The sequence below is a fragment of the Mus caroli genome, unplaced genomic scaffold (genome assembly GCF_978045245.1).
Source record: "Mus caroli unplaced genomic scaffold, Mus_caroli_1 scaffold_8, whole genome shotgun sequence".
Lineage (NCBI taxonomy): Eukaryota > Metazoa > Chordata > Mammalia > Rodentia > Muridae > Mus > Mus caroli.
The window spans coordinates 80,887,988-80,911,955 of record NW_028227263.1 but is presented as its reverse complement, the minus strand read 5'-3'; the positions used below and the strand labels follow the sequence as shown (position 1 = coordinate 80,911,955).

Genomic DNA, 23,968 nt, shown 5'->3' with positions numbered 1-23,968 from the left:
GCTTCTTCTCCTGGAAGCTAAAATGTCAAAGGCACAGAGCCCAACGAGTCCTGCCTGCCAACTCAGGGGACCACTGAAGAAGAGAGCTTGAAGGATGGCCAGAATCTCCACATTCTAGGCTGGGCTTGGAAAGTTGATTAAAGTAACAGTTGAACACATGAGATAACAATAGTTGCTGTTGGGATGGGAGCGTGGGGGTTGTTGGGAGAATTCCTAGGAAGCACATGGCACTTTCCTCTGCAGTAGTAAACCCCTCTACTCCGGTTCCCCTCCTGGCCCAGGCCACAGCTGCAGTGGCTGGCCCACCCTCCTTCCTGGCCATCCTCCTGGTGGTGAGATTTCCCCCCTCACCACCTCAGCTTTCTCCTTCATCCAGAAAGTCAACTTGGCTCCCTGAGGATGTTCCGTCATTTCTTGATCCTCCCTGTTCCACAGCCCTATTTTAAATTCTTTTTGTTTGAATCATTTACTGCAGCCAAGTGTCTCCTGTAGTGACACTTGCATTTAGTGACATCAAAATGCATATTACCAGTTACCATCCAACAGTTTGGAAAGCATATATCAAGAAAGCTGTAGGCACACCCATGCAGAGAGTCTAGCCCTATGGGCTCCTTGGAAAGAAAGAAATAGAAGGAGTCATCAGGGCTTAGGAACCTCAGGGGTTTCTGTCCAAATGACAGTGAGGCTAGGTGAAACCCGAGCGCCTGTATCTCCAGCAGATGCCAGATGAGGGGATGCTGTGGTCCAGACCAGGAGCAGCAGGTGCACTGGGAGGCCCTTCAAGGCTGCATCCCACTCACCCAGCTCATCCTCTCCTCCCACTGCTGCTGAGGCTAGAACTCACCTCAAAGGGGAAGCTCTATAATGAGCAATGACGGATGAGTGAGACCTTAGAAACAGCCAAGGCTGTAGAGACCGTCTGCTCTTTCTGCAAGCGTACCACCAATGGTGCCCCGTTTAACCTTTATCGCAACTTATGAAGTCATTGGTGTTACACATGGTTTCCATGCCGGGGAGATCAATGAATGCCCCAGAAGGCTCCATGTGACTGCCTTGGTGACATTGCCTGCATCCTGCCCTTTCACATCAGAGTCTGGGGGACAAGAAGGGAAAGCAAGACCTTCCAACATGTCACATCGTACTTGCTGCTCCTTTAAACCTGTTAGCTAGACAGAGCAAGATTAGAAGCAAAGGGTCCAGGATCCATGGCTCTAGGAAGATATCCCCCCAAAAGGGAACATAGCTGAGAGAAAGAAGACATTTTACTAGAGGCCATGGCTGGGGGCTGAGAGGAGCCAGCTTTAATATCCTGGGCTCCTCTAGCATTGGTGTGGGCCCTCAAACCCTGGGCTGCTAGCCTAAGGTACAAAGGATAGAAGACTGTGGATACAACTCCCTGAAACTTATTTCCCAGAGGAAAGATGCCAAGGAGTCCAAGATACCTATTTCTGTGTCCTGTGGGGAAGAGCAAAGTCGGGTGCGGATGCAGGGGAGGAAGAACCTCTCAGGCAGCAGTCACTCTGCAGGAATGATGGCTGCAGTAATATGCTTTCACGGAGGAGCACAAACAAAGCAGGGAAACATGGCCAGCCATAATCCACAGAAAGCTTCCTTTTATTGCCAATATCCTCCTCAGCTGTGACTTCAAATCATTGCTGTCACGTCACAGCTGTGAGAGAACAGCCTAGCCGCCGCCTCCCAGCCATCCATCTCTTTAGGGGGATAAACACTGGAGGGGTTCACAGGGAAGTTATTACAAACATGATTTAACTGTCCTGCATGGTGGCCCTGGCATCACTGTGAGGAAAAGGCCCAGGCGAGCATCTGCCATCTGTGGTGAGGAGCTCGCAACCCTGTGGGCACCACCCCACTGGATGGAGGTGCAACACATGGGGGTGGCGGTGTGGGTTTCCTACTCTATATATGTAGTACAGAACACTTATGTTCTGGACATCAAAACATGAATGGGTGGACGATAACCACTGGCTACCCAACAAACCTTACTTAATTCTCACCCCTATCCACCCACACCTGGCACCAGAGCCCACAAGTTGAGAACTCAGTTCTCGATGCCGATCCTGCTTCTGAGGCGAGACCCAGACCCCAGGGTGAACCATCCTGGCTTCCAGCTGGCTGTCAGAGTTCCCTCAGCCTCTTCTTGGGTCTGATTGCTTTGCTACTACACCTGCTCCCAGAACCCGGTGGTGTTTCCTTACTTTAGCCATTTATTGCACAGGTGTTTAAAAGGAGGCAGATGAAGTGGTATTACACATACAGCAACACTGGCAGGGTCAAGGACCTCCCATTCCTGTGGAGTTGGGTGCAGCACCCTCCCAGCAGGTGAATGGATGTGTTCTTTGTGATCAAAATGGTCCTTGAACTCATGGCAGTACCCCTGCCTCAGCCTCCTGAGTTATGTATATGTTCTTGTTTATCAACTTGGAAACTAAATCACGTCTCTTGGAGTTGCCATGGAGACTCCATTATGGAGTTAATGTTATTGGCCATTGGTGACTAATTGCACCTGCAGTGTCTTTCACCTCCTCTGAGGTTGGGTGGTGAGACTGGAAGTCCCTATTCTCTGATCAATGGTCTGTCTACCTAGCAACCAGTTTCCCCCACCCACCATGAAGCCACAGAGGAGCCCCCAGCACCAGTTACCTCACTAGCATGCAAAATGACACTTATTGATTCTAGAGAGTTTTGGAGTTGTGTGCCAGAGATGAGACTAAATATATATTTCTAATTATAAATCACATCACAGCAGGGCACGCTGGAGCTGACAGGTACACTCTAGAGCCTTGGCTCAATCTGTTTATCAGCAACCCCATTTACAACTGTGTATCGCACACAGTGCAGTCCCAGGAACCAAAGACATCATAGTAGGTGACACTTCTTTATACTGCCGTGTGCCAGACACTGACGGTTATTTGTATTTGTTCAGTGAATCTGCCAAGCAGCTTTATGCCATAGGAACCAACTCCTAGGAGGAAATGGGCTTTGCTGGCTCGCCTTGGGTAGCTGGTGGTGGAGCCAGGTCCTGCATCAGTGGTCTGTGTCCATGATGCTTTGCCGGGCTGCCTTGCTAATGAACAGGTATACAGGCACTGATAGGGTAAGAAAGGAAGGCAGAAGCCAGATGTGGCAGGCTGCCAGATGCCAGAGGCTCTTGTTTCAAGTTCATGTAAAACAGGAGAGTTTTAAGTAAGGAAGAAACCAGAGCAGATCCAGGACTAAAGGTCTGTCACACACAAGGTCAATCACACACACACACACACACACACACACACACACACGTAGATCCTCTGGGGACTCAAACCAGTAAGCTGGAACTAGCTTGCCGCAGTGGCAACTGCTCAGTGCTCTAGATTTCCAGGGGAATGGGAGATTTCTGATTCAGGTCTCAGGAAACGCTATAGAGATAAGCCATCCTAGCACAGGAGAGAGCTGGAAGCTCTGACCTCTCGCAGCAGGCTGGAGGCCTCAGAACCTCCAGCTGGCTTCAGGATGGCTTTGCCAGCTTTCATTAACTGCGAACCATCGGTGACACAAGGCGCTGCGCTCTGATGACTTTCATTTCCTCCTGTGAAAAGCGTTTGAGGACAGATTCTAATTTAACTAGAATTCCGGGACAGACATGAAAACTGGCCTACTTTTCTTCCTACCAGCCTGGCACGGGGCAGCTGCATTCCGGACTGTGAACCGGGTACCTACTTCGATTCAGAGCTCGTCAAATGTGGGGAGTGCCATCACACCTGCCGGACCTGCGTGGGTAAGCTGCCAAGGCTTTGGTCTCATTGGACATGGGTATGCTTGCTCCCGGAGGGGAAGAGGCCAGCTACCTTGAAATTCAGGACGTTCTGTAACTTTGTAGGTTCCTGGATTTATTACAGAGTAAAATGTAAAGGCAAGGGGCTTAAAGTGTAATTCATGGGTAGAGCATTTGCCTCCTGTGTAGGACCTCTGGGGAAAATAAGACTGTAAAACCACAAAGGTCCTCCTAGACTCCCAAGACTGGGGTGGAAGAATGCAGAGCTTCTTGCACAGAAGTGCAAGTTAGGGGAAACGAGACAGAGGGTAGTAATGGCTGCCCACTGGTGTGAACTCAGTAACGCCACCTGACTATACACTTGAAGATGTTTGATCCGGTACAGTTTGTTATGTATCAGATACCAACAGTTTTTTTAAATTAAAAACAAAACCACAATCCAAACCGCAAAGAGAGACCCACTCTGAGCAAGTGGCCCTGGAGTTCCCAGCTTTAAACCCATAGCCGTCCTTTGGTTTCGAATGCAGAGCAAAAGCCACGAGTGCTTTGACACAAGAGATAGAGGAGGTTCAGCAGCTTGTAAGCTGGCTTGCTTTAAAACTCTACTCTTGCAGCAGAATTAACTAAAATGCAGCACCATAAAGTTGAGAGGCCTCTGAGAGGTGTGGGGACTGAGCTGGGCGCCGCATGATAAAGCAGAACTTCAGCTCTCTGTAACCGGCTCCACTTACTCTGAACGTTTTATTCAAAGAGGGAAAGACTGCCATAAACAATTTTACATGCATTATAGTTTCCCACCGAGATTATAGCACAGATGTCTCCGGGCACAGGTTTTATGCAGAGTGTAGCGGGGATTTCATTCATTTTATTGGGTTTCATTTTGCAGTCATCCGCATGCGTGGTGAGTTATGTGCTCAGATCCGTTCCAGGTGAAGCATTCTCCTCCGTTTTCTTCCCGCCCCCAGCACTTTGGTGCCTTCTAAGAAACTCATGTTAGATGGAGTTTTTGCTGCAGTGACAATATAAGAATTAGGTCTCAGCTAAATCTCATTTGCCACAAAACCATTTATTAAAAATGCCAGAAGGCAGGTACCGTCGTCTTCTGTCTGGTCCCGTGGGGGCCTCATACTGCTATCAGCTGTACTATCCAAGTGGACGTGCCAGAGATCCCAGCATCCACAAGCCATGGGTGGTGCTGACCCTAGCCCACTGTGCATGCCTCCCTCCACCCCATCCTCAGACAACCTCAGAAGGATCTTGGCTTAACCTTTAGCAAGAGGCTTTTCCATGGGTAGACGCCAGCTTTCCTCAGAGTTGCCCTTGCTGGTTTTTACGTCTTGTTTTTAGTCCTGGTTTAAGAAGTGTCTCCAGTGCTACCTGTTTAAATGTCAGAGTCACTTGAATCCATAGCATTGAGGGCTATGGTTCTTTAACTCTTTTGATTTCAATAATTCAATTCACTTGTCTTTCTCGGGGTCCCCAGACTGTCTAGCAGGCAATGGCATTGAATCATTCATAAGTTTTCTTATCTCAGTCCTGCGTCTCCTCCCTTCCTTGAAGCATTTATTTCGATATCAGGCAGTTGCAAAGCTCTTAGAGGAGAGGAATTCTCCATGTCTCCCCATGGGGGCTCTTTTTAACTTGTCTAAAACACACTTAACTCAAGGCAGTGATGGGTCCCAGAGCCTCTCCTCCCCACTCACAGTCATCTGGAGCTTCTTGCTCCATGTCAAGTGTTATCTCCCTCGTCAAGTGTTACCTGTGCCTGATGACATCTTTAGTTCAGCATGGTGGCCTAGCCTGCTGTGGTCCAAGTACACGGGGACTGAGACTCTTCCTGACTACCTCCAGGGCTGGTGCCCAGAGCATCCTGGCATTGAGGTTGTGATTTTTGGCTCGGTGTTGATGGGCTGACCCACGGGAGAGGGAAGTGCTGCTTTGCACTTATCCACCCAGGGCAAGTGGCAGCCAGTGGACATGTGTACATGCTCGCTAGATCACGGGGCAGTTCCCTAGGCCCTTGGGAGGGTTGACCCTGGCCTGTGCCTGGGAAAACCCAATAAGAAACAGCAAGAGAAAGAAATACCACAACAGTTCCAGAGAGGTTAGCACTTCTCACAGCATGTTTTTCTTGCCTCTACACGAAGGTCTGTATTTCTATTTGTACTAGACATAGCATGGTGGCTTAGCATAAGCATAGCCCATTGTGTCGTTATCGTTAGCACTGTGGGGGCTCTAACTGCTGGTACCCACAGGCCTCTAGAGACCGAATGGAATCCTTGAGAGGTTTTGAGTTTGACATTCATTAGTAGTTATGGGAGTTTCATAGCCAATGTGCTCACCAGCATGTTTTGTTAAGATATACATAACATAAAGTTTACAATCTCAACCACTCAAAAAAATCCAGTTGACACATCAGTACTGATATTTGAGGTTCCATGATCTCTTTCAGTGCCTGCATTCAATGTGTGATGGCTAAGTCAAGGTCATGAGTGTTTCCATCTCCCCAAATATTTATTTCTATGTGTTGGGAACCCTCAAGGTCTTCCCTTCTAACTATTCGGAAACATGACTGCATATTGGATACTGTGGTTGTCCTATTCTTGCTATAATTGGCATTGGTGTTTTTCATTAGCAACATACTTGGCAAAAGCAACTTTTTGATGGATTTGTGTTGGCTTGTGTTTATGGATGCCCTCCGTTGTGATAGGGAAGGCACGATAGCATGAAAGGCTCTAGCGGTAGTAGAAAGAGTATGCACCAGCTGGCCACGCTGCATGCCCAGCTAGGAAAGAGAGCTGCATGCTGGGGCTTAGCTGGCCTCCTGCTTCCCCCCTTTTTATTCAGTCCAGCGCCCCAGCGCATGATGTGGTGCCACCCACATCGAGGGCAGTTAGACTTCACTGGAAATGTCCTCATAGACAAGCCAGAGGTGTGTCTCTAGGTGGCTCTAAATACACTCAAGCTGATGGTCAGGACATCACAGGCCCATCAGGAGAACTTGCCCTCTGAGACTGTTGTTCACACCCTTGCTGTGCCTTCCATCCCAGCATGGCCATTTTCAGATGCACAGATCAGTGGCTTTAAGCATATTCACATGGGCTTGTCATGACCATGGCCATCATTCACCTCCAGAGTTCTAGCATTTTCCCAACTGATCCTGCAGCCAACACCTTTTTCTAATTTCATATTTTCTGGTGCTGGGGACTAAACCCAGTGCCTCAAAGCCAGGCGTTGTGGAGCACAACTTTGATCCCAGTACTCGGGAGGCAGAGGCAGGTGCATCTCTGAGTTCAAGGCCAGAAGTTGGTCTGAAGAGTGAGTTCCAGGACAGCCAGGGCTAGACACACAGACACACAACTTGTCTCAAACAAACAAACTAACCTTAGAGAATCCTAGTTTGAGGAGTAGGTTGGCCACACAACTACACCATAAGATAATCTTGTCAATTACAGAAGCCTCAAAACAGAGCCCTGGGGCTCACTAGCCAATCAGTCTAGCCTAATAGTGAGCTCCAGGCCAAAAGGGGTTCTTATCTCAAAAGTGATAGGCAGTTTTCCTGACGATGATATCTGGTGTTGCCTTCCAAGCTACACACACACACACACACACACACACACACACACACAGAGAGAGAGAGAGAGAGAGAGAGAGAGAGAGAGAGAGAGAGGTACATATGCCTTCATGCACAAGAAAAAAGTGAGAACCACGTGGAGATAATTTGGGTACTTAGGATTTCTATTGCTGTGAAGAGACACCACAGCAATTCTTATAAAGGACAACATTGAATTAGAGCTGGATTACAGTCCAGAGTCATCATGGTGGGAAACATGGTAGCATGCAGGGAGACATGGTGCTGGAGAGGTAGCTGAGAGTTCTACATCTGTACCTGTAGGTAGCAGGGAAAGACAGTGCGCCACTAGGCCTGTTCCTTGGTGACATACTTCCTCCACCACAGCCACATCTACTACAACAAAGTGACTCCTCAGCAATGCCACCCGCTATGAGTCTATAGGGGCTGTTTTCATTCACACAGCACAGGGACCATGCCCAGTTTAGCCCAGTGAATCTCGGACCTCATCACATCAGTGTTCACATGTTTGTGTCCTACCCTCGCAGCACAACTCAGCCTGGCCACTGAGTGGCTACTGAATGATTTTATCCTAAAACTGATGGGAAAGGAAATGCATGCAATTGAAGTCAGTCACCAAGGCCCTAGCAGTGCTCCCCACTGGGCTAAGCTTAGGCCTCTGATGTTCCCATCTGTGAAGTGGGGAGGGTGAACTACCCCCAGAAGTCACATACCCAGCCCTCACTGAGCTCCTAGGAAGCTGTGTGGGCAGCCTGGGGACATCTGAGGGTTCCCACAGATATTCTAGAACACCAGACATGTTCATGACATCTGCTTCTTCTCCTGCATCTGTCAGGGCCCAGCAGAGAAGAGTGTATTCACTGTGCAAAAAGCTTCCACTTCCAAGACTGGAAATGTGTGCCGGCCTGCGGTGAGGGCTTCTACCCGGAGGAGATGCCTGGCTTACCCCACAAAGTGTGCCGAAGGTATGGTCTTCTGGGCTGTAGCTCAGGCTGATACAGAATGATGGTTATCTGGGCACTGTAGAAAGAGCAGCTGGAGGGCCAGGTGTGGCGGCGGTGCCCCTGGAGCCCAGGGGATTGACAGGCCTTGTCGCCCGCTGCTGTAGGGGCAGAGGGCAGACAGGAAACCATTTACTGAGGAAGGGATGTCTATAGTTAGTGATCGCCAACGTCACAAGCCAGCTGGCAGCCTTCAAGCCTCTCTTAATGTCTAATTATTTGTGAAGCACTTTCCATATGCAGGCCCTGGGTAGCAGTGGGCTAGGACAGGAAACAGAATTCACAAGGTGCTGTCACACAGCCCTCCCACCCCAGCAGCAGATGGTACAGGGCACTGGGCCTCAAGCCATGGTGCGGTATGCTTTCACATTGTAGGTGGTCAATGAAACCGCATTTATGGGAGTTAACGCTTTTTCTAAGTTACATATTTTAGATAAAATGGTCATGTCCTCATTGCAAACCCAGTCCTGGCATAGACAGTGCGCATGTGTTTTAACCCTCTTGTTCTCTGTCTATTCCTTCCATGAGCACATACACTTGGCAAGTGTCCCTGGACCCAAGGGTGCTCCCTTGTACTGTGTGGGACATGGGCTGTTCCAGGAGCAGGCATGCTTTCTTCTATGCCTGGCTGGCTGTGCCTTGTACTAAGTCAGGACATCATAAACAGGCCAGGAACAGGAAAGGCAGCCTGTGGTATGAGCAAGAGGAAGGCATATGAAGGTGACAGTGCTGATGCTGTGGAGGCATGGTCCTTGTGGGAAGTGGAAGAAGGGGATTGCTATCTGCAAAAGAAAGACTCAAGGCAAAGCCACCCTGAGAAACTTGTGTCTGAACAGAGGTGGGAAGCCATGCCCAGATCCCACTCCCAGTAACAAAGTCCACAGTGGGCTCTGCCTCCTGGGCTATTTTGAGAATTATGGTGCATTGTCACCTATACACGGCAAGCTGATGAGAGCAAGTCCTTGCACTGGAATAAGAAGGGCCAATGTGGGGAAGGAGCAACTTATGTCTGTAGAAGAGTCAGCACCCTGCCGTGTTGATTCTGAAACAGGGGACTCGCCCCCAACCTCCTCCTGCCGTGCTGAGTCCTGCGCGCAGGACTGTGGGCACAGCTGTCTGCAGTAAACCTTTCATTTCACCAGCCAGCTGGTTTACTGATAATTAAACCAAGGACAACAGCACAGGGACAGCATGGAATTTAATGATGATAATCACTTTCATTTGTCAAGTGCCCCAGACTCCCAGGGATGCTGACTGTGGCATCCAGAGGCCATGGTGTCTCAGTCCCGAGGAGACAGGAGGGAAGCCAGCCACAAATGACCCTTGCACAGAAGTTCCTAGGTACTAGTTTCTATCTGAGGAAATGCTAACAGCCCCAGAGGGGAGTTCAGCCTCAGCTCGGAGCTGACATACAGATCCTGGGAAAACACCCCCAGGAGCCTTGCAGAGCCCCCAAGTGACTAAGTGAGGGAACTTCACACAGTTCCACAGCACAGAGCCTCTGGCCCTGAAGAGCCTTTAAAGGGATGAACCTTTCCCTAAGCCTGAGTCATGGCTCTGTGTGCCTCTCCCAGCTCAGGCAGCAAGCCCCAGAATGCTACCTCTTACCATGCTTCCCCTGCAGAAGAGCCAGGGAAGCCGCAGGGAACACATCACTGTTTGAGGGCTAGCCATAATGGCGCAGGTCTGTTGGTTGCTACCCTGAGTACAAAGAAGACGTGTAGGAGCTGAAGCCTGAACCTGGAGACAGTCCGTGACGGTGTCTCAGAACTGCCGGCCACACTCAAGGCTCACTCAGTAAAGGAACCTTTACTCCCAAGCGAGGACCTCTTGGCAGAAAATGAGAACAACTCTGGGGTTCTTGCTGCAAGGATAGTCTTTCCACTTCTTCCCCCTCCATTCTCCCAACTCCTCAGTAGGTACAGAAGTTCTTGGGGTGTGCTTCTAGCCTGGCGTGTACCCAGACGGGAGCTTGATCAGGGCTCCTGGAAGCAAGAGGTCATAGGTAGGTCTCCCACTGTGGTACAGAGAGGGGTCTGTGGTGGGCACAGCTCTCCCTCTGGAATCTGGCAGGGTAAAGTTGCCATGGTGTTTTAGAGGTGGCATGGCTACTGCAGAGGAGCCGTAGGTACCCTTTTCTTGAGACCACTGCCAATACAGTACTATGCCAGTCGAGTCTGAAGCAGGAGACGGACAGGGCGTCTGGGGAGTGGGTATGGGAGTTATCACCTCTCTCTCAGGAAGGCGTTATGCTCAGTTCTTCCCCACAGAACTCCAGATGAGCACTCAGGGTGGCCAGCACCACACTCTGGGCCTCCTGAGACCTGTGTGAATACCCCACAGCTGAGCCTGCCTGGGCTTCTGGTGGCTGAATCCAGACTTGCTCAGATGTGACATTTTATTGGCAGTTTGTGCTACAGAAATAGCAAACAGAAGCACCCTCCCTCCATCCTGCTGAGCTCAGTGAGCGGTATGTGAAGAACTGAGCTGTACCTGGCTGGGCTCTCGCTGCAGTCTACTCCATTCCGTAGCTCTTCGTGATTGAAGTAACGCTCAGCCAAGTGCCTGCAAATCTCTGGGGCCCCAAGCCTTCCGACAACTGACATTCTTTGAAATGGCTGGCCTTACATGCGTTTCCCTGAAAGAAGCCAGTAAGATCTCCAGGGGGCCTGTGTCATGAGGACCCAGACAGTGTGGCTAGATCCAGACACCAGGGACTTCCCAGAAGTCAGCGTACTCGCTGATCTGAAACGAGGGCTCTGAGCTCCAGCTAGTTCAGCATCCTCCACTGCATCTGGAATAAAAATCCACCTCGCCCAGGCTGAAGAGAAGCTGCCTTAGGGCTTCTTATGACTTGGATTAAAACCCTCGGGGACATTTCATCACTGAAACTTTCACATAGGTGGCCACAGGCATCTTTCTTAAACATGTCACCCCTAGGGCAGGCCAAAGCAAAGCTGAGCTAGACTTCTTCCCCTCTCCCAGGCCTGTTCCACACTTAATTAGCAGCAGCAGGGGAAGTTGGAAGCAAACAGGAGCCACTGTGGAGTCCTGGTCACCTGGAGCTGGATATAGCATCAGAAGCAGCTCGAGTACACACAGAGAATCCTGCAGAGTCACGCTGAGTTGTTTCTGTCAAGAGCCATACAACACATAATTCAGGCTTGCAGCAGCCTGCCTATTAGAGCTACTTAGCTTTACCACTGCCACACAGAGTACCCATAGACCCGGGGAAAATGAACCCATGTTCCCATGAGCATGCTGAGTGTGGACTTCAAGTGTGGTCCACTTTTGTAACCTGAGATCATAGCACTCTGCATTAGCAGGAGTCATGGGGTCAAGCTGTCTATCTGTGGAAGCAGGAATAGAGATGGGCCTGCCCCCTCCCCAGATGTCCAGCAGATGTCAAGCATGCTAGTCTGGGTGGTAGCAGCAGTTTTCGGGTCAGCTCCAGAGACAGGTTCTCAGTGGTCCTAGGCAGTCTGCATCCCCTACCCGAAGTCCTGACAGCCATCACAGCCAGACAGCTGGAAGCTCTGGGGGGCGCACGTGGGGTGTGGATTAGTGTCTACCAGAGTGTCCAGGTGGGCCACAGAGAGTCTCAGAGAGCAAGGCCTGGCCTCCCCTCCTGAGAATGCTCCTGGCAACTGACTCTGGCAGCCATTGCCTTCCCGTGGCAACAGAGAGGTCAGGCAGACAAGAATGGCGAACCAACATTGGTGCATGTCAGGGTATCCTGAGGGTCCCGGTTACTCCTGAGACTTTGTGAGTGCATGCTGGGAGGTTTTGGGATCGGAACCCCCATTGTCCCCAAAGCTCAGGAAGAGGTGCTGTCTTCCCACAGGTGTGAGGAGAACTGCCTGAGCTGCGAGGGCTCCAGTAGGAACTGCAGCAGATGTAAAGCCGGCTTCACACAGCTGGGAACCTCCTGCATCACCAACCACACGTGCAGCAATGGTGAGCACTACGGAGTGACCTCAGAGCTGCCCATGAGGGAGTGCAAGGAGGAGAGAGTGGAGGGAGGCATGGCTACCCAGAGCGGGGAGTGCTCACCTTTGACCTGATTGACCATCTCGTTGGCTACATGGCCTAACAGTAGTTTTGTTTGTGCCCTGCTCCCACTCTCCCAACATGGGCTACAGACAGCACAGTCTAACGTCCCATACAAAAGGTTAACACCAGGAGACTGGAAAGACCTCATCCTCAGGACTAGGTGGACAGAGTTGAGCCCCAGCTGTCTCCAGGGAGCTTCTTTACCTATGCTAAAGGAGGGCCCTGGCTCTGCTGATAGATGGTGGGGGGTGGGGAGGATAAATTATAAAAAACAGAAACTCAGAAGAAATCCAGACAGTGGGGGATGCCAGGCAGGAGGAGGGTCAGCGGGTTACTGTGTCCTGGAAGGGAGACTCATACTGAACAAGAAGCAGGGAGGAACTGCGTGGAGCCAGTGCTGGACACCATGTCCTGTTATGCAGGAGAGAGCCATGACCCCACGTGTCCATGGGTGGAGAGCTAATCCCTGGACATAAAGCTGGCTTGGCCCTGCCCTGGCAGAGTGCCTACACACAGCACTCCACAGGTAGCCTGTTTGCCTTGTTTGCCATTTGGATTTGGAAAATCCTGTCCTTTCAAAGCCCAGGAGGCAAGTCCCTGTTTAGGTACCTGTTTAGAAAGTCCTTGCTCAGGTACCAGCCCTAGAAAGTGAGGCTGCCGTTGGACAGCCTGCTCCCAAGTAACAACATAGAGGCAGGGATACCAGTCTCCACTGCTCTCCCCATTGCTGAGTCCTGCCTGCCCGTCTTCGCCCTCCACTTCCCCCATGGGAATGTCCCCTAAGCTGCATTCTTGAAGCCTGTTTTCTTTCCTGCTCCAGCCCTGCACCTCTGGCTGCACCCCTTTCTTCATGACCAGTCACTACCACAGTGCCCCCAGAAAGAGGCTCACGTGGGTAACAATGACCCCGTGTGTGGCAGACCCTCCATCTCACCTCCCAAAGCCCTTTCAGGAACCCCCTCCCCTCCTCACTTAAGCTCAGCAGAGCTCCCGTACCCCAGTGCCACCCGCGCCTCCCTGAACTTTGCATTGGAATGGCTCATGAGGGAGACCCTGCATCCTGCCTGGTGTACCATCAGTGCTGGCAAACGGAGAACAGCTGAATCTTAACAAGACCAAAAATCTGACCCCCTCCTTTTCCTTTTCTGTTGCCAGCCGATGAGACCTTCTGCGAGATGGTGAAGTCCAATCGGCTCTGCGAACGGAAGCTCTTCATCCAGTTTTGCTGCCGCACCTGCCTCCTGGCTGGGTAGGGGCACCAGCTGCCTGCAGAGGGCAGGGTCCTCCTGTCTGCCCGTTTGCCCATCTACCTTCCTACAGATGGTCAGCCATAGCCTGTTCCTTGGGGTAGCCCGGCATCTGACAGCTGTATCTCCCCCAGAGCTGGGTTCTACTGCAGCATCTCTGAGCATCTGATCAGGTGGAGGTGGCCCTTAAGGATATGTGGCTAAATTGACAAAAATCCCCTTGAACTCTGCTTGCTGGCTGCAGTCTAAAGTTGGACTCAAAACAGGAACAAAATGAATCGTGAGACTCATACCTGCAGCTTCAGAGTGGCTTCTGGGACCCTAGTTTACTGAGACTTCAAGACCAAAGCAGAAAAAGCGAGATGCCTGGCGTCACATCACGTCCTCCTCCCACATATCTGTGTGGCCGTGACAAATCTCAGCGAGTCGGCTGGCAGGACCCTATGCTGCCCTCACCTATGATGAAGGGCCTTGCTTCCTCCCTGTGCATCACTGGCCACCAAACAGCCGGAGGGACAGTTTGATCAGACTGTAAATAAAATGGGTTTCAGGGCATAAGATGTATGACCACTAGGGAGAGAATCTATGTCTACGCAGTCAGCTCCTTTTGAAATGGCAGCCCCGGCCTGGACGGCCTAGCACCAAACCGAAATAGGTCCACTCATCCTCTCTTCAGCGTTCTCTTCTGAGTGAGCCGAGCTGTCCACATGGCTGTTCTACCTGTGTCCCTGGGGCTTCCTGGGCCCAAGCCACCAGCCATCTACAGATACAGAGCCTGTGAAGGAGAACCCAAAGGAGCTACTTGGGATTAGCCAAAAGACATCTGATGGCCAGGCAGTTCTGTAAACATGCAAAGCCAGCCCCTGAATCACTAATTGCCGGCCCTCCATGGCACACAACTGCTTTTCAAGTGTATTTGGCCTCTGCACTCGGGACTCTGTTCTTGGGTGGATGCTGCGCTGGTACAGTATGGTACAAGCCTACATGATAGAGCTGGATTGATTTTTCTGCCAAGCCTGTGTGGGCATTTTATAAGCTACGTGTTCTAATTTTTACCGATGTTAATTATTTTGACAAATATTTCATATATTTTCATTGAAATGCGCAAATCCGCTTGCTCAGTTCCCTGAGCTAAGGGAATAACACTTGCCTTAAATTTCCCCAACCTCGTCTCTCTCCACATGGTCCTGCTCTCCTCTCTGACTGTAATGTGTTTGTCTTGTCACCTGGAGGTGGCAAGGACTCAGCTGTTGTCTGTTGAATCCACACTTCAAATAAGAAATCAGTGAAGCAAATCTAATGTTAACCCTGAGTTAATAAAAGAGTTAACATCCCATTGCAAAGGGGCCTGCATTTCTTTTCAAGATAAAACTTTGAGCCTCAGTGCTGGCCAGTGAAATGGAAGTCACTTTGTGGGTTCTTGATCTGTCAGATGTCTGTATTCATTACTTTTCTCATTGCTATAACAAAATATCTGACAAGAAGCAATGTAAGGGGCTAGAGAGATGGCTCAGCAGTTGGTCAAGAACACTTGGTACACCCCTTTAATCTGCCTTCCAAGGCAGAGCCAGATGGATCTTTGTGTTCAAGGCCAGCCTGATCTACAAAGTGAGTTCCAGGACAGTCAGGCTACACAGAGAAACCCTATCTCAAAAAACAAAAATAAAATAAAATAAAATAAAACATTTGTTGATCTTGCAGAAGACCCAGGTTCAGTTCCTAGTATCCACTTGGCAGCTCACAACTGTATGTAGCTACAGTTCCAAGAAATCCAATTTCTTCTTACCTCTGTGGGCACCAGGCACAAGTGTGATGCACACGCATAAATTCAGGCAAAATACTCACATAGAATAAAATAAATGTTTAAATAGCAGTTTAAGGGATGGAGGCTTATCTCGGCTCCCAGTTCCAAAGAATTGGCCACTGTGATAGGGAAGTCATGGTGACAGAATCCTGAAGCAACTGGTTATGCTGTATCCAGTCAGGAAGACGAATGCTTACTTACACTAGCTCGCTTTATCTTCATACACAGTCTGAGACTCCAACCCTGGAGTGACACTGGGAGTGATCAGGAGGGGTCTTTCCAAGTCAATCTCCATGATCCCTCATAAACACACCCAGAGGCCTGTCTCTTAGGTGATCCTAGATCCCACAAAGTGTACAGCGTTAACCACCACAATATCCCATTTGCTTTAGCAAATGTTGGCATAATGGAATAAAGAGGGAAACCCAGGGTTACAACTCCGGATGTCATTTGTCAGAGACCTTCTTTATGGGGGCCAGCACTTGCCTCCTAGCCTGAACCTGAGTTTGATTCCCGGAACCCTCATGGTGAAAGGAAAGAATCAATTCCCATAGATTGTCCACTGACCTCCACATGTTTGCTGTGCTGCACAAATACACATACACACACACACACTACACAGTTTTAAAATTTAAAAATAAGAGACCCACTTTGCGCCACCAAAGCCAAGTAAGGTAAAGGGGGCCTTGACGGCATTCACCTACCTCTGACAAGTACCATTTAACTGGGTGACGACCTGCCCCCTCCACGGCTACTGAAATCCCTGCACTCACGGGGTTACCTGCCTCTTGGGATTTTCACCACAGCCTGTGAAGCCCATAGTGTGTATGTAGAATCCTTTAGTTGCAGATAAAGAAAGGGCACCAGCTAAAACTGGGGAAGCAGGGGATGGGCAATGCTTCAGAGACCCAAGGTGATTCAGAACGTTGGCGATGAGTGCACCACAGTCTGGGGAACCCTATGGGAGCACTGTCACCTGGACCCCTTCTCCCCTATGACCTACTTATCTCATGTTAGGACAAATGAAAAGACCACTGTCATCTATCTCCCAAGTGTGGCTGGTGTTAGTGCAGACCCCAAACTAACCTCCTGGCTGTTTCTTGGCTCTGCTTCCCTGGGACAGGACTCTGCTGAGCCTGTCTTGCACAGTGATGGCCACAAGAACTGCTTGTACAACAGCATAGCCATGGAAGCTCTGTGACAGCAGAAAGGAGTGAGATAAAGCTCTTAAAAGGGGGACAGACCAACCGGCCATAGCAGCCACCACCGACATAGACAAGGCAGGTTATGGGAGTGAGGCCGTGAAGGGGTAAGTGGCTATGTCTTTCTTACACTTCTCATCTCCTTGAGCAAAAGACTTGGCTCCAACATTACATTTCCTTGCTACTATTTTTCTCCTTCCTCAAACTGTACATTTTGTATTTCTTGTAGTTCCACTTGCTCTTTTTCACTATAGATCTGCATCAGAGTATTCACTGGTAACGATGTGACAAAGTCAGAATTACATTGTCTTGAAATGTCCTTTTCTAACATTATTCCAAAACACTTCAATTTTATCCTCTGGTAGATTTTTTTTTCCAACAAGAAGTCACATTCATTGCCCAAATATCACAAGAATAGTCTCTAATATTATTTCCTTCTGAAACCTCTTGAGCTAAGCCTCCATAGTCTACATTGCTCTCAGCATGATCATCTTCTATACTCCTGTGATGGCCCATTAAGTCCCACTTAATGTTCAACAATTTTTCTAGTCCAAAGTCCAAAGTCTTCCACATTCCTTCAAATAAAAGCACAGTCAGGCCTGTCATAGTAATACCCCACTCCTGGTACCAACTTCTGCCTTAGTTACTGTTCCATTGATTTGAAGAGACACCACGACCAAGGCAGCTTATAGTATAAAGCGGTTAACTGGGATCTTGCTTACGGTTTCGGTTTCAGAGGGTTAGTCTATTATCATCACAGTAGGAAGCATGCAATCATGGTACTTGAGCAGCAGTTAAGAGCTTATGTCTTGATTTATATAGACAGCGAGAGCAAGAGCGAGAGAGCGAGAACAAGAGAGAGAGAGAGAGAGTCGGGGAGGGGGAGACAGAGAGACAGAGACAGACAGAGAGAGAAAGAGACAGAGACAGAAAGCATGGGCTTTTGAAACCTCAAAGCCCACACCCGTGACATACCTCCTCCAGCCAAGCCATGTCTCCTAATCCTTCCCAAAAAGTTCTATTAACTGGGGACCAAGCATTTAAACATCTGAGCCTATAGAGGCCATTCACATTTAAACCACCACATAGAATATCCACACTAAGAGTAACTAGACATTTCTTAGCATTCCTATGGAGCCTATTATTATAGGATTCCTGTTCCTATAAGAACAAAAGTGGCAATAGCCAAGAATGTCTTAAAAGAAAAGTTCTCAACCAGGTCCGTTTGCTTTTTCAGGGGGTCCTCAACAATGTCTGCGAAGGTTTTTGACAGCTGGAGGGTGTCACTCCCATCTATGGAGTAGAAGACAGGGATGCTACTACACGCCCTACAGTGTGCACAAAGGCTTGACAGCCAAGAAGTATGCAGTCTAAAATGTCAGTGTGCTCAGACTGAGAAAGCCTAGCAACCGTAAATGAAATTAAAAAGAAAAATGTTTGAAACATCATAAGGATATTAGAACCTACTTATGGTTTGATGTCACCCATTTGTTTGCTAGAGCAACCCACCCTATTCCTGGTAACAATTTCTGTTTTAATTAGGATGACTAATACAGTCATGCAACACCATGGCCAAACAACTTGAGGAGCAACAGGTTTATTTTGTCTACACTTCCTCATCACTGTTGATCACCCAAGGAAGCCAGGGCAAGAACTCAATCAGGGTACGACTCTGCAGCACGATCTGACTCAGAAGCCCCGGAGAATTGCTATTTACTGGCTTGCTCTTTGCTTGTTCAACTGGAATTTTTATAGAATACAGGACCACCAGTCCAGAGGTGCCCCTGCCCACAATAGACTGTGTCCTCCTGCATCAATCAGTAATTGAGAAAATGACCAACAGGCTTAGCTACAGCCAGCCTTATAGAAGAATTTCCTCAATTGAGGTTCCCTCCTCTCAGATGACTCTAGCTTGGGTCAAAGCTAGCTGGCACAACTGATTCCTTATCAACTTGACACATAAATATATCAATAGCTTAGTAAGTGTAACACTTTCTTTCTTGTTATCTCCAAGATATTACAATATAAAACATATCGCAAACTTTAAAAGTCCCAAAGTCTTTATAAATTCGAACACTTTTAAAATTCAGTCTCAGGGCTGGAGAGATGACTCAGTGGTTAAGAGCACTGACTGCCTTTCCAAAGGTCCTGTGTTCAATTCCCAGCAACCACATGGTGGCTCACAGCCATCTGTAATGGGATCTGATGCCTTCTTTTGCTGTGTCTGAAGACAGGTACAGTGTACTAATATACATAAAACAAATAAACAAATAATCCTTTTTAAAAAATGTTTAGTCTCTTTAAAAACTCAAAGTCTCTATAAAGCTTCCAAATCTCTTGTAAAAGTTCAATACTCTCAACTGTGAGCTCCTATAAAATAAAAAATAAATTAAATACTTTCTTATTTAAAAGAAAGAACCAGGGCACAGTCACAAGCAAGGCAAAGCCAGGCCAAGTTCTAACACTGTAAATAACTCTGTGTCCAATGTCCTACTCTTCTGAGATACCCAAAGGGCTTGCCACAGATACCCTTTTTACAGTAGAAAAATATTCCTACATCTTTCTTTTAAATTTACTTCTTGAGAATTTCATATGGTATATTTTTATATTCTTTCCTGTTCCTCATCTCCTCTCAGATCCCTCTGCCTCCCCCCACCTCCCCTATATCTACCTACCCAACTTCAAGGTATTTCTAGCACTAAAAAAAAAGCAAGATTTTGCTGAAAGGACCCTGATATAGCTGTCTTGTGTGAGGCTATGCCAGTGCCTGGCAAGCACAGAAGTGGATGCTCACAGTCAGCTATTGGATGGATCACAGGGCCCCCAATGGAGGAGCTGGAGAAAGTACCCAAGGAGCTGAAGGGGTCTGCAACCCTATAGGTGGAGCAACAATATGAACTAACCAGTACCCCCAGAGCTCGTGTCTCTAGCTGCATTGTAGCAGAAGATGGCCTAGTTGGCCATCATTGGGAAAAGAGGCCCCTTGGTCTAGCAAACTTTATATGCCACAGTACAGGGGAACGCCAGGGCCAAGAAGTGGGAGTGAGTGGGTAGGGGAGCAGGGTGGGGGGAGGGCATAGGGGACTTTCGGGATAGCCTTTGAAATGTCAATAAAGAAAATACCTAATAAAAAATTGGAAAAAGAAAAACAAAAACAAAAACAAAAACAGCTCTCTAGTCCAAGGCCTCCACCTAGTGGTTCATTCTGGAAGTAAGGAAAGTTGGAATCATGTTGATAGTTTGGGATATTTGTGTGTGTGTGTGGGGGGGGGGGGTCGTTATTAGTTTTGTTTTGTGTAATTTTTAAACAATCACAAAACAAAATTATAGAAAAGTTATATGACATAAAAATATTTTCCTGAACAATGTGAGAGTAATTTTCTGAAATAATGTCCACTATAATAGTGTCTCAAACACTTTGGAAGGCATTTCTTTTTTTTTTTTTTTCTATTAATTTATTTATTCACTTTATATCCTGATCACAGGCCCCTTCCTCTCAGTCCCCCCTTCATAAAGCCCCTCCTCCCATTCCCCCTCCCCCTTCCTCTCTGAGAAGGGGAGCCCAAATCCTTACCCTCCAGGTATCAACACCCCCACCTAGCACAACAAGTCACCACAGGACTAGGCACGTCCTCTCCCACTAAGGCCAGACCAGTTAGGGGGACAGGAACCACCAGCAGCAACAGAGTCAAGGACAACCCCTGCGCAGTTGTCGGAAGACCCACATGAAGACCACACTGCACACCTGCTACATAATGTACGGAAGGCCTAGGTCCAGACCATGTCTGCTCTTTGTTCAGTCTTTGGGAGACCCAAGGGTCCAGGTTAGTTGACTCTATTGGACTTCTATGGAATCCCTATCTCCTCTAGATCCCTCAATCATTCCCTCAATTCTTCCAGAAGACTCCTTGAGCTCTGTCTAATGTTTAGTCAGCTTCTGAGTGGAGCCTCTCCGAGGACAGTTATGCTAGACTCCTGTCTGCAAGCAGAACCGAGTATCATTGATGGTGTCAGGGATTAGTTCTTGCCCATGGGATGGGTCTCAAGTTGGGTCAGTTATTGGTTGACTATTCCCTCAGTCTCTACTCCATCTTGGTCCCTGAATTTCTTGTAGGCAGGACAAATTTTGGGTGGAAGATTTTGTGGGTGGCTTGGTGTCCTTATCCCTCCACTGGAAGGATACAGGAGATGGCCACTCCAGGCTCCATATCCCTCACCACTAACTTCGGATTCTCAGCTAGAGTCACTCTCATAGACTCCCTAGAGCCTCCTCTGTCCCACATCTCTGGCACATCCTAGAAATTTCCCACCCCACCCCACTCACCCCTGATTTTCCTTCACTCTCCCAGCCCTCTCCCTGGCTCTCCCTACACCTGATTCCCATACCTACCTACCCACCCCCATTCCCCTTCTTATCTCATCTCCAAAGAATGTTTTTAGATATAAGATGTAGCTAAGATTTATATTTAAAAGCTATAAAGAACAAGAATAACCAAAGATATGAGAAAAGGTGACGCTTGAGTGTTCTTTTATAAAGCATGTATTATTATTAAGACAGTATGATATTATGCCAGTAAACCCATAGAACAGAATGGCTAGTCCAAAAGCTGAGCTTCATGAGTTTGGACACTTGATTTTGACAAGAGTGGCTTTGAAGAGCTAAATAGAAAGAATGGTCTTCGAATATGGTGGTAACTTAATTTTCAGATGGTGCCTCAGTTAGGGTTTTATTGCTGCGACCACAGCAATTCTTGTAAAGGACAACATTTAATTGGGGCTGGCTTATAGTTCCACGGGATTAGTTCATTATCATCATGGCAGAAACATGGCAGCATGCAGGCACACATGGTGCTGGAGAAGGAGCTGAGAGTTCTACATCTTGATTCAAAGGTAGTGAAAGGAGACTGTGCCATGAGAATTCTACATCTTGGTTTACAGGCAACAGGAGAGTGTGCCATAGTGGGCATAGCTTGAGCACAGGAGATCATAAAGCCTGGCCCTACAGTGACACGTGTCCTCCAACAAGGTCACAAGAAAGTGCCAGGGGCAGGCTTGTTAGAGAGAATAACCTGGAAACTGGTCTTGTTTGGGAGTAACCTAGGAGTAATGCTAGATGCTGACTTGTTAGTTAACTCGAGTTCAACCTTAGGTCAGGTTCTCTAAGATGGAGTCTAAACCCAGGATCTGGTCTCTCATTATCAGTGTTGGGTGAGTGGTGTGGTGGTTTGAATATGCTTGGCCCAGGGAATGGCACAATTAGGAGGTGCAGCCTTATTGGAGGAAGTGTGTCACTGTGAGGGTGGGTTTTGAGACCCTCTTTCTAGCTGCCTGAAGACAGTCTTCTCCTTTTTGCCTTTGGAACAAGATGTAGGACTCTCAGTTCCTCCAGCCCCATGTCTGCCTGGATGCTGCCGTGCTTCCTGCCATGATGATAATGGACTAAACTCCTGAACCTGTAAACCAGCCCCAATTAAAGGCTGTGCTTTGTAAGAGTCACCATGCTCAGGGCATCTCTTCTTAGCAATGGAAACCATAACTAAGTCAGAAGCTGGTATCAGGGACTTGGGAATTGCTGGGATAGGCCTGGCCGTGGTTTTGTTTGGAGGATTTGGGGACTTTGGGGACTTTGGGGACTTTGGGGACTTTGAGGACTTTGGGAGCAGTGAGTTGCATTAAGTGCTTAGTGAGCCATCCCAGGAGGAATATGGAAGACACTGATACGGAGGGTGATTTGAACTGTGCAGATTGCTCTTACGCTGTTTTGGTGAAGAATGGTGCTGCTTTTTACCCTTGTCTGCAGAGTCTACCTGAGGCCAGGGGAAAGAGTAAAGAGGCTAAGTAAGGCAAAGGAAGTCTCAGACAAGCCCAGCATAGACTTTGTCCTCCGGTTTACTCTCACGAAGAGAGTTTTTGATCACGTGTAGCAAGCTTAGAAAGGAAAAATACAAAATATATGGTTCAAGTATATTGAAAACTGGCACCAGGTAGGGCAATGGAGCTAAATCCTGTGTTCGAGGAGATCAACAGATTAAGGGAGTAGTAATTTCAGGGCAAGATCCCACCCTGCTAAATTTATTGTTTATGTGTTTGCAGTTGAACAACAGATAGTTATGCTATTATGACCAGGTTATTGCTTTCATTTGGATATAAGGAGATGGGACTGTGTGTCAAATTGACTTGGGGTGACACAAGCTTTTGATCTGGATCTTGAGACATAGTCACCATGAAGAGCTTAGGTCCAGGCATGGTGGTGCACACCTTTAATCCTGGCATTCAGGAGACAGAGCCATGCAGATCTCAGAGTTCAAGGTCAGTCTACAGAGCAAGTTTCAGGACAGCCAAGTATTAGGCAGTGGAGTTGGAAACAGAAAGTTGGTGATAATGTAATAGAAGAAGGGGGCCATGCTCCTGCCCCAGCAGAACTCCGCAGCTTTACCCATGTGGCTCTGCCTTTAGAGTCCAGAATAGAAGGGACTTCTGGTTGACTTAGGATACTGATTAGCTGGAGCAAAGAAATTAGCAGTGACTAAGAAGAGACCAGCATTACTAAGGTGAAATCTTCTGGGAAGTGTGTTCTGAGAGCCCAAAGAAAATGTGTTCCAGAGATAGTCAAGGTTGTACCTCATGCTGCAGCTGGACTTGGTAATGTATAAGAATCACCCAGGTGATGCTAGTTTTGAAGGCACAAAGGGATTATGAACATCAGCTGAGGCTTGGCACTGTGAGAGGCCAGGGATGGTCACTGGTGAAGGTGTAGCCTCAGTTGGAGTTGATGGCCCAGGGCTGAAGGGGTCACCACTACATAAACTCACTCCAATAATCCTAGCACATGAAGATGGAGGCAGGAGAGTGAGCTGTTCAAGTTCCTCCTCAGGTCAGTCATTCCATGACCCAGCAGGTAAGAGAGTGTGTACAGCTCTTTCAGAGGACCGGAGTTCAGATCCCAGCAACCACCTGTAACTCCGACTTCAGAGTATCTGGCACCTCTGGCCTTTGTGGGTCTCTGTACTCATGTGCACAAAACCACAGAGATATAACAAATAATTTCTAAAAGTATTTTTAAGAGTGTTTTCTGCTCGTGCTGAGGACCACGGGTTGACTTCTAACACACATGTCCAGAGGACCACAACGGCCAGCTCCAGGGAATTTTAGGCTGAAGGTGCAGCCTCAGTTGGAGTTGATGGCCCAGGGCTGAAGGGGTCACCACGTATATACAGGTGGGCATGTACATTAATTAGTAAGCTATGATTAAAAAAATATTCACATGATTTTGTGCATTTAAGCCTTTGGGGACAGAGGC

The 23,968-nt window shown here is 48.3% G+C and overlaps 1 protein-coding gene across 3 annotated transcripts in view; it reads left to right on the top strand.

The window, feature by feature from the left end:
• Window positions 1-15,005, top strand: part of Pcsk6 (proprotein convertase subtilisin/kexin type 6) — a 188,234-nt gene extending 173,229 nt beyond the window's left edge. For all 3 annotated transcript variants that reach the window (XM_021166293.3, XM_029479538.2, XM_021166292.2), the window contains 4 exons: window positions 3,669-3,772; window positions 8,197-8,326; window positions 12,207-12,319; window positions 13,571-15,005. In XM_021166293.3, coding sequence (XP_021021952.1) covers window positions 3,669-3,772; window positions 8,197-8,326; window positions 12,207-12,319; window positions 13,571-13,668 — 445 coding nt within the window. In that variant the 3' untranslated portion in view covers window positions 13,669-15,005. The remainder of the gene's footprint in view (window positions 1-3,668; window positions 3,773-8,196; window positions 8,327-12,206; window positions 12,320-13,570) is intronic.
• The last annotated feature ends 8,963 nt before the right edge of the window (window positions 15,006-23,968 follow it).